The sequence below is a fragment of the Cherax quadricarinatus genome, chromosome 100 (assembly GCF_038502225.1).
Source record: "Cherax quadricarinatus isolate ZL_2023a chromosome 100, ASM3850222v1, whole genome shotgun sequence".
Lineage (NCBI taxonomy): Eukaryota > Metazoa > Arthropoda > Malacostraca > Decapoda > Parastacidae > Cherax > Cherax quadricarinatus.
Genome location: NC_091391.1, coordinates 3,146,855 through 3,160,744, shown reverse-complemented (window position 1 = coordinate 3,160,744; position 13,890 = coordinate 3,146,855). Strand labels below are relative to the sequence as shown.

Below are 13,890 nucleotides of genomic sequence, written 5' to 3'. Positions count from 1 at the left end.
CTTGAACATAACATACCCCACGATATCTCTTGAACATAACATACCCCACGATATCTGTTGAACATAACATACTCCACGATATCTCTTGAACATAACATACCCCACGATATCTGTTGAACATAACATACCCCACGATATCTGTTGAACATAACATACCCCACGATATCTGTTGAACGTAACATACCCCACGATATCTGTTGAACATATCATACCCCACGATATCTGTTGAACATAACATACTCCACGATATCTCTTGAACATATCATACCCCACGATATCTCTTGAACATAACATACCCCACGATATCTCTTGAACATATCATACCCCACGATATCTCTTGAACATATCATACCCCACGATATCTGTTGAACATAACATACTCCACGATATCTCTTGAACATAACATACCCCACGATATCTCTTGAACATAACATACCCCACGATATCTCTTGAACATATCATACCCCACGATATCTGTTGAACATAACATACTCCACGATATCTCTTGAACATAACATACCCCACGATATCTCTTGAACATATCATACCCCACGATATCTGTTGAACATAACATACTCCACGATATCTCTTGAACATAACATACCCCACGATATCTCTTGAACATAACATACCCCACGATATCTCTTGAACATAACATACCCCACGATATCTCTTGAACATAATATACCCACGATACCTGTTGAACATAACATACCCCACGATATCTCTTGAACATAACATACCCCACGATATCTCTTGAACATAATATACCCCACGATATCTGTTGAACATAACATACCCCACGATATCTCTTGAACATAACATACCCCACGATATCTCTTGAACATAATATACCCCACGATATCTCTTGAACATAACATACCCCACGATATCTCTTGAACATAACATACCCCACGATATCTCTTGAACATAACATACCCCACGATATCTCTTGAACATAACATACCCCACGATATCTCTTGAACATAATATACCCCACGATATCTCTTGAACATAACATACCCCACGATATCTCTTGAACATAACATACCCCACGATATCTCTTGAACATAACATACCCCACGATATCTCTTGAACATAACATACCCCACGATATCTGTTGAACATAACATACCCCACGATATCTCTTGAACATAACATAAGAATGAAGGAACACTGCAGAAGGCCTACTGTTAAGTAAAAGGACACAAGTGCAACTAATGTCACATTTTATTGTGGCAACGTTTCGCTCACCAACCATTCCCACCCACGAATTGGTCCAACCCTTTCTCAGAACTTGGGTACTCAGATACCTTCGGTACCTCAGGTTGTCAAAACCAGTCCTTCTCCTTCATATATTTGTCTAATCTCTTTTTAAAGGTACCAAAGGTCTTAGCCTCTATTACCCTACCTGGAAGATTGTTCCACGCATCCACAACTCTGAACAACGGTACTTACCTATGTAATTTTTAAATCTAAATTTATCTAATTTAAATCATTTATACCTAGTTTTTATTCGATTTGATATCAGTATTTTGTTTATATCGCCTTTGTTATTGTCCATCATCCACATGTATACTTTAAGGACAGTCCCGTTATCTGCCTCAGCGTTGGAGGCAGTGATGTTGGGAAACACAGGAGGGAGAAGTTGCTTGCCACACACAGGACGCTCATAGCTCGGTAATCTCGCTTAGTTTCAGGAAGAACATTTAATAATGCAACACTTTTCCATCCTGGAGAAAACCTGACTTGTACTGTATCATTATTGGATCAGCCCCTCTTGTCTTGAAAGTTCTAGTTATCCAGACTCTCATTCTCCTTGCAGTAGTAATTTGAAAGTTCTAGTTATCCAGTCTATCATTCTCCTTGCAGTAGTAATTTGAAAGTTCTAGTTATCCAGTCTATCATTCTCCTTGCAGTAGTAATTTGAAAGTTCTAGTTATCCAGTCTATCATTCTCCTTGCAGTAGTAATTTGAAAGTTCTAGTTATCCAGTCTATCATTCTCCTTGCAGTAGTAATTTGAAAGTTCTAGTTATCCAGTCTATCATTCTCCTTGCAGTAGTAATTTGAAAGTTCTAGTTATCCAGTCTACAATTCTCCTTGCAGTAGCAATTTGAAAGTTCTAGTTATCCAGTCTATCATTCTCCTTGCAGTAGCAATTTGAAAGTTCTAGTTATCCAGTCTATCATTCTCCTTGCAGTAGTAATTTGAAAGTTCTAGTTATCCAGTCTATCATTCTCCTTGCAGTAGTAATTTGAAAGTTCTAGTTATCCAGTCTATCATTCTCCTTGCAGTAGTAATTTGAAAGTTCTAGTTATCCAGTCTATCATTCTCCTTGCAGTAGTAATTTGAAAGTTCTAGTTATCCAGTCTATTATTCTCCTTGCAATAGTAATTTGAAAGTTCTAGTTATCCAGTCTATCATTCTCCTTGCAGTAGTAATTTGAAAGTTCTAGTTATCCAGTCTATCATTCTCCTTGCAGTAGCAATTTGAAAGTTCTAGTTATCCAGTCTATCATTCTCCTTGCAGTAGTAATTTGAAAGTTCTAGTTATCCAGTCTATCATTCTCCTTGCAGTAGTAATTTGAAAGTTCTAGTTATCCAGTCTATCATTCTCCTTGCAGTAGCAATTTGAAAGTTCTAGTTATCCAGTCTATCATTCTCCTTGCAGTAGTAATTTGAAAGTTCTAGTTATCCAGTCTATCATTCTCCTTGCAGTAGTAATAACAACTATACAGTGATACTTGCATACAAGATCTGGTCATCACTTAAGTCAGCTATACATTTAGGTTACAGAAGACGATCCCAGTCACATAACAGTAGAGCTTTATGTTTCACTTTGTAGAGTTTCATGTTTCACTCCGTGTAGAGCTTTATGTTTCACTCTGTAGAGCTTTATGTTTCACTCTGTAGAGCTTTATGTTTCACTCTGTGTAGAGCTTTACGTTTCACTGTGTAGAGCTTTATGTTTCACTCTGTAGAGCTTTATGTTTCACTCTGTGTAGAGCTTTATGTTTCACTCTGTAGAGCTTTACGTTTCACTCTGTGTAGAGCTTAATGTTTCACTCTGTAGAACTTTACGTTTCACTCTGTGTAGAGCTTTATGTTTCACTCTGTAGAGCTTTATGTTTCACTCTGTAGAGCTTTATGTTTCACTCTGTGTAGAGCTTTATGTTTCACTCTGTGTAGAGCTTTTTGTTTCACTCTGTGTAGAGCTTTATGTTTCACTCTGTAGAGCTTTATGTTTCACTCTGTAGAGCTTTATGTTTCACTCTGTAGAGCTTTATGTTTCACTCTGTAGAGCTTTATGTTTCACTCTGTGTAGAGCTTTATGTTTCGCTCTGTAGGGCTTTATGTTTCACTCTGTAGAGCTTTATGTTTCACTCTGTAGAGCTTTATGTTTCACTCTGTGTAGAGCTTTATGTTTCACTCTGTAGAGCTTTATGTTTCACTCTGTAGAGCTTTATGTTTCACTCTGTGTAGAGCTTTACGTTTCACTGTGTAGAGCTTTATGTTTCACTCTGTGTAGAGCTTTGTTTCACTCTGTGTAGAGCTTTATGTTTCACTCTGCAGAGCTTTATGTTTCACTCTGTAGAGCTTTATGTTTCACTGTGTAGAGCTTTATGTTTCACTCTGTGTAGAGCTTTATGTTTCACTCTGTAGAGCTTTATGTTTCACTCTGTGTAGAGCTTTATGTTTCACTCTGTGTAGAGCTTTATGTTTCACTCTGCAGAGCTTTATGTTTCACTCTGTAGAGCTTTATGTTTCACTCTGTAGAGCTTTATGTTTCACTCTGTGTAGAGCTTTATGTTTCACTATGTGTAGAGCTTTATGTTTCACTATGTGTAGAGCTTTATGTTTCACTCTGTGTAGAGCTTTATGTTTCACTCTGTGTAGAGCTTTATGTTTCACTGTGTAGAACTTTATGTTTCACTCTGTGTAGAGCTTTATGTTTCACTCTGTGTAGAGCTTTATGTTTCACTCTGTGTAGAGCTTTATGTTACACTCTGTGTAGAGCTTTATGTTTCACTCTGTGTAGAGCTTTATGTTTCACTCTGTGTAGAGCTTTATGTTTCACTCTGTGTAGAGCTTTATGTTACACTCTGTGTAGAGCTTTATGTTTCACTCTGTGTAGAGCTTTATCAAGTCATGTTTCGCTCTTTGTAGAGCTTTATCAAGTCTTGTTTCACTCTGTGTAGAGCTTTATCAAGTAATCACTCTATAAAGCTCTACACAGGGCGAAACGTTGTCCCAATTAAAACGTTTTACTCCTTGACACGTTGGCAGTATCTCCCAAGGTTCCTTAATGCTGGTGAGAGGAGCTTTTGTTCCGAGGAACTAGACTTGTATTGCCCTTCCTTGGCTTGATCCTGGTTGACTGTCCTGTATATGTTATTTTTTCTTGTGGCAATGCCAGTCTTGGCCTTGCTTGAGGCTGGCACCAACAGCCTGGTTGATCAGATTTGCAACCGGGAGGAATAATCTGGTGTTGTAACCTCGGGAAGTATCGACAGAGGAGGAGGAGGAGGAGGAGGAGAAGGAGGAGGAGGAGGAGGTGGTGGTGGTAGAAGAGGTAGTGGTGGTGGTGGAGGAGGAGGAGGTAGTGGTGGTGGTGGAGGAGGAGGAGGTAGTGGTGGTGGAGGAGGAGGTAGTGGTGGTGGAGGAGGAGGAGGAGAAAGTGGTGGAGGAGGAGGAGGAGGAGGAGGTAGTGGTGGTGGAGGAGGAGGAGGAGGAGAAAGTGGTAGAGGAGGAGGAGAAAGAGGAGGTGGTGGTGGTGGAGGAGGAGGAGGAGGAGGTGGTGGTGGTGAAGGAGGAGGAGGAGAAAGTGGTAGAGGAGGAGGAGAAGGAGGAGGTGGTGGTGGTGGAGGAGGAGGAGGAGGTGGTGGTGGTGAAGGAGGAGGAGGAGAAAGTGGTAGAGGAGGAGGAGAAGGAGGAGGTGGTGGTGGTGGAGGAGGAGGAGAAAGTGGTGGAGGAGGAGGAGGAGGAGGTAGTGGTGGTGGAGGAGGAGAAGGAGGACCAAGAAGAGAGAAAAAAATGGGGAGAAAAAAACGTAAGAAAATGGAACAGAAGAAAAAATCAATCTAATTATGAACCCTGAAAGGTTAGTAACCCAGCCAAGCCAAGCCAGTCCCGGTGGCTTGACTGATGTTCTTGTTCAGGTCTTAACCAGGATGCCACCCACAACAGTCAACTTACTCCCGGGTACCTATTTATGTCTGTGGATTGTCATGACTGTTGAAGCTGCGTCTTCTGATTGGGAGATAGACAGTCAGACTGACAATTAGGCTTCTGTGTTTGACCAATCAAGATTATAGTCTTTTGGATAATGGGCCCCAATGGAAATAAGTCAAGAACCCCAGTGAAAATAAGTCAAGAACCCCAGTGAAAATAAGTCAAGAACCCAAGTGAAAATAAGTCAAGAACCCAAGTGAAAATAAGTCAAGAACCCCAGTGAAAATAAGTCAAGAACCCCAGTGAAAATAAGTCAAGAACCCCAGTGAAAATAAGTCAAGAACCCCAGTGAAAATAAGTCAAGAACCCCAGTGAAAATAAGTCAAGAACCCCAGTGAAAATAAGTCAAGAACTCCAGTAAAAATAAGTCAAGAACCCCAGTGAAAATAAGTCAAGAACCCCAATGAAAAGTCAAGGACCCCAATGAAAAGTCAAGGACCCCAATGGAAATAAGTCAAGGACCCTAATGGAAATAAGTCAAGGACCCTAATGGAAATAAGTCAAGGACCCCAATGAAAATAAGTCAAGGACCCCAATGAAAATAAGTCAAGGACCCCAATGAAAATAAGTCAAGGACCCCAATGAAAATAAGTCAAGGACCACAATGAAAATAAGTCAAGGACCCCAATGAAAATAAGTCAAGGACCCCAATGAAAAGTCAAGGACCACAATGAAAATAAGTCAAGGACCACAATGAAAATAAGTCAAGGACCCCAATGAAAATAAGTCAAGGACATCAATGAAAATAAGTCAAGAACCCCAATGAAAATAAGTCAAGGACCACAATGAAAATAAGTCAAGGACCCCAATAGAAATAAGTCAAGGACCCCAATGAAAATAAGTGAAGGACCCCAATGAAAATAAGTCAAGGACCCCAATGGAAATAAGTCAAAGACCCCAATGAAAATAAGTCAAGGTCCTCAACGAAAATAAGTCAAGGACCCCAATGGAAATAAGTCAAGGACCCCAATGAAAATAAGTCAAGGACCCCAATGGAAATAAGTCAAAGACCCCAATGAAAATAAGTCAAGGTCCTCAACGAGAATAAGTCAAGGACCCCAATGGAAATAAGTCAAGGACCCCAATGAAAATAAGTCAAGGACCCCAATGAAAATAAGTCAAGGACCCCAATGAAAAGTCAAGGACCACAATGAAAATAAGTCGAGGACCACAATGAAAATAAGTCAAGGACCACAAAGAAAATAAGTCAAGGACCCCAATGAAAATAAGTCAAGGACATCAATGAAAATAAGTCAAGAACCCCAATGAAAATAAGTCAAGGACCACAATGAAAATAAGTCAAGGACCCCAATAGAAATAAGTCAAGAACCCCAATGGAAATAAGTCAAAGACCCCAATGAAAATAAGTCAAGGTCCTCAACGAAAATAAGTCAAGGACCCCAATGGAAATAAGTCAAGGACCCCAATGAAAATAAGTCAAGGACCCCAATGGAAATAAGTCAAAGACCCCAATGAAAATAAGTCAAGGTCCTCAACGAAAATAAGTCAAGGACCCCAATGGAAATAAGTCAAGGACCCCAATGAAAATAAGTCAAAGACCCCAATGAAAATAAGTCAAGGACATCAATGAAAATAAGTCAAGACCCCCAATGAAAATAAGTCAAGGACCACAATGAAAATAAGTCAAGGACCCCAATAGAAATAAGTCAAGGACCCCAATGGAAATAAGTCAAAGACCCCAATGAAAATAAGTCAAGATCCTAAACGAAAATAAGTCAAGGACCCCAATGGAAATAAGTCAAGGACCCCAATGAAAATAAGTCAAGGACCCCAATGGAAATAAGTCAAAGACCCCAATGAAAATAAGTCAAGGACTCCAATGGAAATAAGTCAAATACCCCAATGAAAATAAGTCAAGGTCCTCAACGAAAATAAGTCAAAGACCCCAATGAAAATAAGTCAAGGACCCCAATGAAAATAAGTCAAGGAGCCCAATGGAAATAAGTCAAAGACCCCAATGAAAATAAGTCAAGGTCCTCAACGAAAATAAGTCAAGGACCCCAATGGAAATAAGTCAAAGACCCCAATGAAAATAAGTCAAGGTCCTCAACGAAAATAAGTCAAGGACCTCAATGAAAATAAGTCAAGGACCTCAATGAAAATAAGTCAAGGACCTCAATGAAAATAAGTCAAGGACCACAATGGAAATAAGTCAAGTACTCATCGGAAATAAGTAAAAAACCCAGTGGAAATAAAGATCCCAATGGAAATAATGACCACAGAAGAAATAAGATAGGGCACCAATGGAAATAAGTCCCTTTGACTTTTCTAGGTTATCGTAGGTAATGTACACTATGAATGATAATTGTTGTTATATGTACCTGTGGCTAAATAAGGTTACAGAGACCTAGAAGAGTAGAAGGAAGGGAGAGAGCGGAAGTTGTCAGGAAGAATGTGCAGACGAATTTTTTTTTTAATTTTTTTGCACGTGTTTGAGTAAGATCAAGGTGAACTGGAGGGATGCTGTTGATGTGAACGTCGTGTTGGCCGTTGAACTGTGAACGTTGTGTTGGCCGTTGAACTGTGAACGTCGTGTTGGCCGTTGGATGTGAACGTTGTGTTGGCCGTTGGATGTGAACGTTGTGTTGGCCGTTGGATGTGAACGTTGTGTTGGACGTTGAACTGTGAACGTTGTGTTGGACGTTGGATGTGAACGTTGTGTTGGACGTTGAACTGTGAACGTTGTGTTGGACGTTGAACTGTGAACGTTGTGTTGGCCGTTGAACTGTGAACGTTGTGTTGGACAAAATTAGACGAGCAATAGTGTGTTGCCGCACTATTCTATATGATAGTTACACAGTGGTAACACCAGCAGTGTTGCTACACTATTCTATATGATAGTTACACAGTGGTAACACCAGCAGTGTTGCTACACTATTCTATATGATAGTTACACAGTGGTAACACCAGCAGTGTTGCTATACTATTCTATATGATAGTTACACAGTGGTAACACCAGCAGTGTTGCTATACTATTCTATATGATAGTTACACAGTGGTAACACCAGCAGTGTTGCTACACTATTCTATATGATAGTTACACAGTGGTAACACCAGCAGTGTTGCTATACTATTCTATATGATAGTTACACAGTGGTAACACCAGCAGTGTTGCTACACTATTCTATATGATAGTTATGCAGTGGTAACACCAGCAGTGTGTTGCTACACTATTCTATATGATAGTTACACAGTGGTAACACCAGCAGTGTTGCTATACTATTCTATATGATAGTTACACAGTGGTAACACCAGCAGTGTGTTGCTGCACTATTCTATATGATAGTTACACAGTGGTAACACCAGCAGTGTTGCTACACTATTCTATATGATAGTTACACAGTGGTAACACCAGCAGTGTTGCCGCACTATTCTATATGATAGTTACACCGCACTATTCTATATGATAGTTACACAGTGGTAACACCAGCAGTGTTGCTACACTATTCTATATGATAGTTACACAGTGGTAACACCAGCAGTGTTGCTACACTATTCTATATGATAGCTACACAGTGGTAACACCAGCAGTGTGTTGCTGCACTATTCTATATGATAGTTACACAGTGGTAACACCAGCAGTGTTGCTACACTATTCTATATGATAGTTACACAGTGGTAACACCAGCAGTGTTGCTACACTATTCTATATGATAGTTACACAGTGGTAACACCAGCAGTGTGTTGCTACACTATTCTACATGATAGTTACACAGTGGTAACACCAGCAGTGTGTTGCTACACTATTCTATATGATAGTTACACAGTGGGAACAAAAGCTAGCTATGTTACCCTGTCATATTCCATCATACAGGATGGTGCTCATACGAGGTGTAGAAATGTGTCAGCCTGAGCTGGCAGACTTCAGTAGTGTCAGCCTGAGCTGAGACTTCAGTAGTGTCAGCCTGAACTGGGAGACTCCAGTAGTGTCAGCCTGAGCTGGCAGACTTCAGTAGTGTCAGCCTGAACTGGGAGACTCCAGTAGTGTCAGCCTGAACTGGGAGACTCCAGTAGTGTCAGCCTGAACTGGGAGACTCCAGTAGTGTCAGCCTGAACTGGGAGACTCCAGTAGTGTCAGCCTGAACTGGGAGACTCCAGTAGTGTCAGCCTGAACTGGGAGACTCCAGTAGTGTCAGCCTGAACTGGGAGACTCCAGTAGTGTCAGCCTGAACTGGGAGACTCCAGTAGTGTCAGCCTGAACTGGGAGACTCCAGTAGTGTCAGCCTGAACTGGGAGACTCCAGTAGTGTCAGCCTGAACTGGGAGACTCCAGTACGACAATGAGGAAATCGTCAAGTATTCCATCCATCAACTACGATAGCTCCGAAGGTTTCCTTCCAGCAGAGCTGGAGTTACTATCACTTAGGACTTACTGTTTTAATCTAAGTCACCCATGATAGTAACTTAGATTAATTAAGAATGAAAAGTCACGATACCGTGACTGGAACAGTAGATAACTGGTACAGAGAACCGACAGGATAATGAATTAGACTCTTGGGTATCTCTGTGGAACCGTTTCGCCAACCAGTGACTTCTTCAGTCCGGTACAGAGAAGAATGGTTGAAGATCAGAAGGTGTTTGAGGTAATCAGTCCCTCATTGAGGTAATCAATTTCTTATCAAGATTGTTGGACTGGTCACATTGACTCCATTCAGAGGGACTGATTACGTCAAACTCCTTCTGATCTTCAACCATTCTTCTCTGTATTTGACTAAGAAAGCCACTGGTTGGCGAAACGTTTAGACAACAAAGATACTGAAGTATTGCACAAATATTTAATCCACCACACTTCAGCAATACACAGATAAACCGAACATGGGAAATCGAATCTTAAAACGTTTCGGTCCGACTTGGACCATGAACTAGGGGGGCACCTACCGTTCTAGCAGCGATGGCTGTATGGGTAAGAACTAGATATTCCTCTCTCCATCCTTCCAGGTCGAATACTAGTTGTCCCACTTCTCCGGTAACCCGATGGAGAAGCCGTTTGGGTAGCCGGGCAAGTTCACCCACCTCAGCCCGCAGCCCACCCACACCCACATCCACATCATCCGTCACTGGCAGTGTGCTTAACACAGCGTGCACATTGTGGATGCTACCTTCGGAGCGAGAGAGAGCGGTAGTTAGTGCCGCGGGGGGTGGAATGATGCTGTTATTCAACCGGAGGGGGCCACCGCCCCCTCCGCTACCTCTTCGGCCGACCAGGTTATCCTGAGATCGGGATTTTTTCCTACAGAGCCGCTGGTGGCCGCAAGCTAAGCGCTCCATCATTGCGGAGTGCCTGCGGGGCTTGCGGCCTGCCGCATCTACGCCCGCGGGAGGCTGGGCGGCGAGGGCGGCGGTGTGGGTGGGTGTATTAGGGCGGCGTTCTGAGTGGCAAGGGTCGTCCATATTCACCACTTTGTCCCAAGTGGGTGGTACGTCGTCTTCGACGCGATGCCAGTCGCTCTGCGACAACGACCTTGAATACGACGTCTGCGGCGACGCCTCCCGCAACTCCCCGTCGTCAGGCGACGGATCGCCATTCTCGTCTAAGACGTCGCCGCAGGAGTGACGTCTGTGCGCGGGCGGACAATCTCCCTCCGCCATGACGTACGGTAGATGCAGACGCGTGCTGAGAGACGCAACCCTCTTAAGCAAGACATAACCTTCATAACGCGCCTGGAACTTGCGTCTACGACTGTTCATAAAGACGCAGGCGGTGTTGCACGCATCGCAGTACGTCAGTTGATGGCGCGTCTTAGGAGAGGTGGCGGAATGGGGCGAGACGTTAGGGGTTATCATGGGGTTGTTATGGGGAAGTGGTCGCGAGGGTGAGGTATAAAGTCCTCCCTGCAATGCGGCCAGCATGATGCTCATGCGGTCACTGCGCCAGCATCACACTGCGCGGACACACACACAGTACACCCATCCACTGCACAACACCAGCACACACTGCCGCACTCTGCCGAGGTGCCACTGACGCCGCGCACCCTCCCGCGCACCCCTACCCCCCCCGTCCGCGCATTTCCTTGGGGCTACTCCCCCCGGTAGGGCACGCACCCCCTTTGGGACAACCCTCCTGGGGCAGATACCCCTCCCATCACCCGTGCTACCCCTCCCATCACCCATGTAACCCATCCCATCACCCATGCTACCCCATTCCATTACCCATGCTACACCTCCCATCACCCATGCAACCTCACCCATCACCCATGCTACCCCCTTCCATTACCCATGCTACCCCTCCATCACCCATGCAACCCCTCCTATTACCCATGCTACCCCCTCCATCACCCATACAACCACTCCCATCAACCATGCTATCCCTCCCATCACCCATGCTACCCGTCCCATTACTCAGGACCCATCCCATCACCCATGCTACTCCCCTCATCCATGCTACCCCTCCCATCACCCATGCTACCCGTCCCATTACCCAGGACCCATCCCATCACCCATGCTACTCCCCTCATCCATGCTACCCCTCCCATCACCCATGCTACCCGTCCCATTACCCAGGACCCATTCCATCACCCATGCTACTCCTCCCATCACCCATGCTACCCCTCCCATCACCCATGCTACCCGTCCCATTACCCAAGACCCCTCCCATCACCCATACTATTCCTCCCATCAACCATGCTACCCCTCCCATCACCCATGCTGCCCGTCCCATTACCCAGGACCCATCCCATCACCCATGCTACTCCCCTCATCCATGCTACCCCTCCCATCACCCATGCTACCCGTTCCATTACCCAGGACCCATACCATCACCCATCCTACCCCTCCCATCACCCATGCTACCCGTCCCATCACCCAGGACCCCTCCTGTCACCCATGCTACCCCTTTCGTCACCCATGCTACCCCCTTCCATCACCCATGCTACCCCATTCCATCACCCATGCTACCCCTCCCATCACCCAGGACCCCTCCTGTCACCCATGCTACCCCTTCCGTCACCCATGCTACCCCATTCCATCACCCATGCTACCCCTCCCATCACCCAGGACCCCTCACATCACCCATGACTCCTCCCATCACCCATGCCATTCCTCTCATCACCCATGCTACCCCTCCCATCACCCATGCTATCCCATCACCCAAGCTACCCCTCACATAAGCTACGACCCCTTCCATCACCCATGTCACCTCCCATCACCCATGCAACTTCTCCCATCACCCATGCTACCCCCTTCCATTACCCATGCTACCCCTCCATCACCCATGCAACCCCTCCTATTACCCATGCTACCCCCTCCATCACCCATACAACCACTCCCCTCATCCATGCTACCCCTCCCATCACCCATGCTACCCGTCCCATTACCCAGGACCCATCCCATCACCCATGCTACTCCCCTCATCCATGCTACCCCTCCCATCACCCATGCTACCCGTCCCATTACCCAGGACCCATCCCATCACACATGCTACTCCTCCCATCAACCATGCTACCCCTCCCATCACCCATGCTGCCCGTCCCATTACCCAGGACCCATCCCATCACCCATGCTACTCCCCTCATTCATGCTACCCCTCCCATCACCCATGCTACCCGTCCCATTACCCAGGACCCATACCATCACCCATCCTACCCCTCCCATCACCCATGCTACCCGTCCCATCACCCAGGACCCCTCCTGTCACCCATGCTACCCCTTCCGTCACCAATGCTACCCCCTTCCATCACCCATGCTACCCCATTCCATCACCCATGCTACCCCTCCCATCACCCAGGACCTCTCCCATCACCATGCTACCCCTCCCATCACCCAGGACCCCTCACATCACCCATGACTCCTCCCATCACCCATGCCATCCCTCCCATCACCCATGCTACCCCTCCCATCGGCCAGAACCCCATCACTTCTCCCATCACCCATGCTATCCCATCACCCAAGCTACCCTCACATAAGCTACGACCCCTTCCATCACCCATGTCCCCTCCCATCACCCATGCAACCTCTCCCATCACCCATGCTACCCCCTTCCATTACCCATGCTACCCCTCCATCACCCATGCAACCCCTCTTATTACCCATGCTACCCCCTCCATCACACATACAACCACTCCCATCAACCATGCTATCCCTCCCATCACCCATGCTACCCGTCCCATTACCCAGGACCCATCCCATCACCAATGCTACTCCCCTCATCCATGCTACCCCTCCCATCACCCATGCTACCCGTCCCATTACCCAGGACACATTCCATCACCCATGCTACTCCTCCCATCACCCATGCTACCCCTCCCATCACCCATGCTACCCGTCCCATTACCCAGGACCCATCCCATCACCCATGCTACTCCTCCCATCAACCATGCTACCCCTCCCATCACCCATGCTACCCGTCCCATTACCCAAGACCCATCCCATCACCCATGCTACCCCTTCCATCACCCATGCTACCCCATTCCATCACCCATGCTACCCGTCCCATCACCCAGGACCCCTCCTGTCACCCATGCTACCCCTTCCGTCACCCATGCTACCCCCTTCCATCACCCATGCTACCCCATTCCATCACCCATGCTACCCCTCCCATCACCCAGGAGCCCTCCCATCACCATGCTACCCCTCCCATCCGCCAGAACCCCATCACTTCTCACATCACCCATGCTATCCCATCACCCAAGCTACCCCTCAC

At 45.6% G+C, this 13,890-nt stretch overlaps 1 protein-coding gene across 2 annotated transcripts in view; it reads right to left on the bottom strand.

Moving 5' to 3' along the window:
- LOC128704691 (C-Maf-inducing protein) overlaps positions 1-11,189 on the bottom strand; it is a 616,555-nt gene extending 605,366 nt beyond the window's left edge. For both annotated transcript variants that reach the window (XM_070079595.1, XM_070079596.1), the window contains exon 1: positions 10,131-11,189. In XM_070079595.1, the coding sequence (XP_069935696.1) occupies positions 10,131-11,111 (981 nt within the window). In that variant the 5' untranslated portion in view covers positions 11,112-11,189. The remainder of the gene's footprint in view (positions 1-10,130) is intronic.
- Between the last annotated feature and the right edge of the window lie 2,701 nt (positions 11,190-13,890).